The 3,359-nt window shown below is 41.9% G+C and overlaps 1 protein-coding gene across 1 annotated transcript; it reads left to right on the forward strand.

The window, feature by feature from the left end:
- Window positions 1-296: 296 nt before the first annotated feature.
- On the forward strand, window positions 297-1,196 carry LOC112778364 (uncharacterized). The gene has a single exon (XM_025822689.1). It carries the CDS (start codon window positions 297-299, stop codon window positions 1,194-1,196), a length of 900 nt encoding a protein of 299 aa, XP_025678474.1.
- The last annotated feature ends 2,163 nt before the right edge of the window (window positions 1,197-3,359 follow it).

The raw sequence follows: 3,359 nt of genomic DNA on the forward strand, positions 1-3,359 counted from the left end.
AACATTCAACCTCTAAACAATGTAGCGCAGGATGAAGAGGAGACACCAGAGAAGGAAGATGTAGTAACTCAGAATACCAATTCTGGTGCTGAACTCCCAAGAGGGGACAGAATAGGCATTCAACACCCAGACAAGGGGGAGGTAATAAATGCTAACTCTAAATCCACCCCCCTCTAGACACCCTGATAATCCTTTCTCAGTCACTTTAGAGACTCATCCTGCACTACCTAAAGCCCATGAGTACAAGGCTAAGTTACCATATCCTCAGAAACTCCATAAAGCAGAAAAAGATAAACATGCCAAGTTCTTTGACATCTTCAAGAAGCTTGAAATCAAAAATCCCTTTTGCAGAAGCCCTTGAACAAATGCCTTCATATGCGAAATTCATGAAGGATATATTGAGCAACAAAAGAGACTGGAGAGAGGCAGAAACAATTATACTCACCAAGGAGTGTAGTGCAGTCATTCAGAGGAATCTACCTGAGAAATTGCAAGACCCTGGAAGTTCTGTGATCCCCTTTACCATTCGAGACACCTGCATAAAGACGGTCTTATGTGATCGTGGAGCAGGCATCAACCTAATGCCATTATCATTGATGAAGAAACTCCAGATTCAAGAAATCAAGCCTACCCGTATTTGCCTCCAAATAGCTGACTGCTCAGTAAAATTTCCATTAGGAGTGGTTGAAGAGATGCTTGTGAGGGTGGGACCCTTTACTTTTCTTATGGACTTCGTGATACTGGATATCGAAGAAGACAAGAATGCATCTAACATTCTAGGAAGATCTTTCCTAGCCATAGGAAGAACTATCATTGATGTCCAGAAGGGGAAAGTGACACTGAGGGTTGATAAAGATGAGTTCGTGCTGAACGTAGTCAATGCTATGCAATACCCCGATCATCCAGAAGAATGCATGAAGATAGATGTCATAAAAACTCTGGTTAAAGAAGTATTTAAAGCTGAGAGGCTTGAAAAGGAACTGGACGCCAGTCTTGAGGACACACTGCTTGAACCGGATGAACCAGTAGCTCAGAGGGAGACGCTTAGCAGGCCTAGTATCGAGGAAGGACCCCCTAAACTCGAACTAAAGACATTACCTCCATCCTTAAAGTACGTGTACTTTGCCAAAGAAAACACCTATCCAATGATTATAAGCTCTTCCCTGAGGCAGCAAGAAGAAGAAGCGCTGATTTAAGTACTCAAGAGCCATAAAATAGCTCTTGGATGGACCATGAATGACCTAAAGAGGATAAGTCCAACCAAGTGTATGCACAAGATTCTATTATAAGACGATGCTAAACCAGTTGTACAACCACAGAGGCGGCTGAAATCCAACCATGGAAGAGGTGGTTGATGAGCGGATAATTTATACCCTTTTTGGCATTATTTTTCCAAAGTTTTTAGTATGCTTTAGTTTTTCTATTATATTTTTATTAGTTTTTATACAAAAATCACATTTCTGAACTTTACTATGAGTTTGTGTGTTTTTCTGTAATTTCAGGTATTTTTTTGCTGAAATTGAGGGACTTGAGCAAAAATCTGATTCAGAGGCAGAAAAAGGACAGCAGATGTTGTTGGATTCTGACCCTCCTGCACTCGAAATGGATTTTCTGGAGCTACAGAAGCCCAATTGGCGCTCTCCCAATTGAGTTGGAAAGAAGACATCATGGGCTTTCCAGCAATATATAATAGTCTACACTTTTCCTGAGATTTGATCGCCCGAACTGGCGTCCAAAGCCAGCCTAAAACTTCTTGGTGTAAAACGCCCAAACTGGCACCCAAGCTAGAGTTTAACTCCAGGAATAGCCTATGCACGTGAAAGCTTCAATGCTCAGCCCAAGCACACACCAAGTGGGCCACGGAAGTAGATTTCTGCACTATCTGCACTTAGTTACTCATTTTCTGTAACCCTAGGCTACTAGTCTAGTATAAAAACTACTTTTAGAGATTTATTTTAGAGGATCTTTTGGAATCTTATGTAACTTTTATCATCTTTTCACGTTTGGAGGCTGGCCTCACGGCCATGCCTAGACCTTTTTCACTTATGTATTTTCAACGGTGGAATTTCTACACCTATAGATTAAGGTGTGGAGCTCTGCTGTTCTTCATGAATCAATGCAAGTACTATTGTTTTTCTTTCAATTCATGCCTACTTCTTCTCCAAGATATACTCTCATACTTAATTCAGTTAAGTCAGAATGAAGGAGTGACCCGTGACAATCACCCAATCTTCGTTACTCGCTTAGCCAAGATCCGCGTGCCTGACAACCACAAAGCGGTCTACAGGATGTTCAACGTAGTCATTGAACGACAGCTGGAGTATATTCTCTTGGATATCTAATACACGGACAGAGTCCGTGAGATTAGTATCTTCGTGGTATAGGCTAGAATCATTGGCAGCATTCCTGGGATCCGGAAAGTCTAAACCTTGTCTGTGGTATTTCGAGTAGGATCTGGGAAGGGATGACTGTGATAAGCTTCAAACCTGCGAATGTCGGGCGTAGTGATAGTGTGCAAAAGGATCAATGGATTCTATTCTGATGCTAGCGGGAACCGACAAATGATTAGCCATGCGGTAGCTATACCTGGTATTTTTCATCCGAGACGAGAAATCCGACAGTTGATTAGCCGTGCAGAAATCGTAGAGGACCATTTTCACTGAGAGGATCTTACAGCTTGCCATGGAAAGGAGCACGCATGGTTGGAAGAAGGCAATAGGAAAGTAGAGGTTCAGAAGCAACAAAGCATCTGCAGACGCTTATCTGAAATTCCCACCAATGAATTACATAAGTAAATTTATTTTATTTTATGTTTTATTTATCTTTTAATTATCAAAACCTCATAACCATTTGAATCTGCCTGACTGAGATTTACAAGATGACCATAGCTTGCTTCAAGCCGACAATCTCCGTGGGATCGACCCTTACTCACATAAGGTTTATTACTTGGACGACCTAGTGCACTTGCTGGTTAGTTGTGCGGAGTTGTGAAAAGTGTGAATCACGATTTCCCACACCAAGTTTTTGGCGCCGTTGCCGGGGAAACCTCTAGAAAGAGGAAAGGGAAGGCAATTGCTTCCATCTCCAAGTCGTGGGAGATGGAGAGATTCATCCTAAAGGTCCATCAAGACCACTTCTATGAAGTTGTGGCCAAGAAAAAAGTGATTCCCGAAGTCCCCTTCATGCTCAAAAAGGGTGAATATCTGGAGATCCGATGTGAGATTCAAAGAAGAGGTTGGAAAGCTCTCACCAACCCAATTCAACAAGTCGGAATCTTAATGGTTCAAGAGTTCTATGCCAATGCATGGATCACTAAGAACCATGATCAAAGTATAAACCCGAACCCAAAGAATTGGCTC

This window comes from Arachis hypogaea, chromosome 19 (genome assembly GCF_003086295.3).
Source record: "Arachis hypogaea cultivar Tifrunner chromosome 19, arahy.Tifrunner.gnm2.J5K5, whole genome shotgun sequence".
NCBI classification, from domain to species: Eukaryota; Viridiplantae; Streptophyta; class Magnoliopsida; order Fabales; family Fabaceae; genus Arachis; species Arachis hypogaea.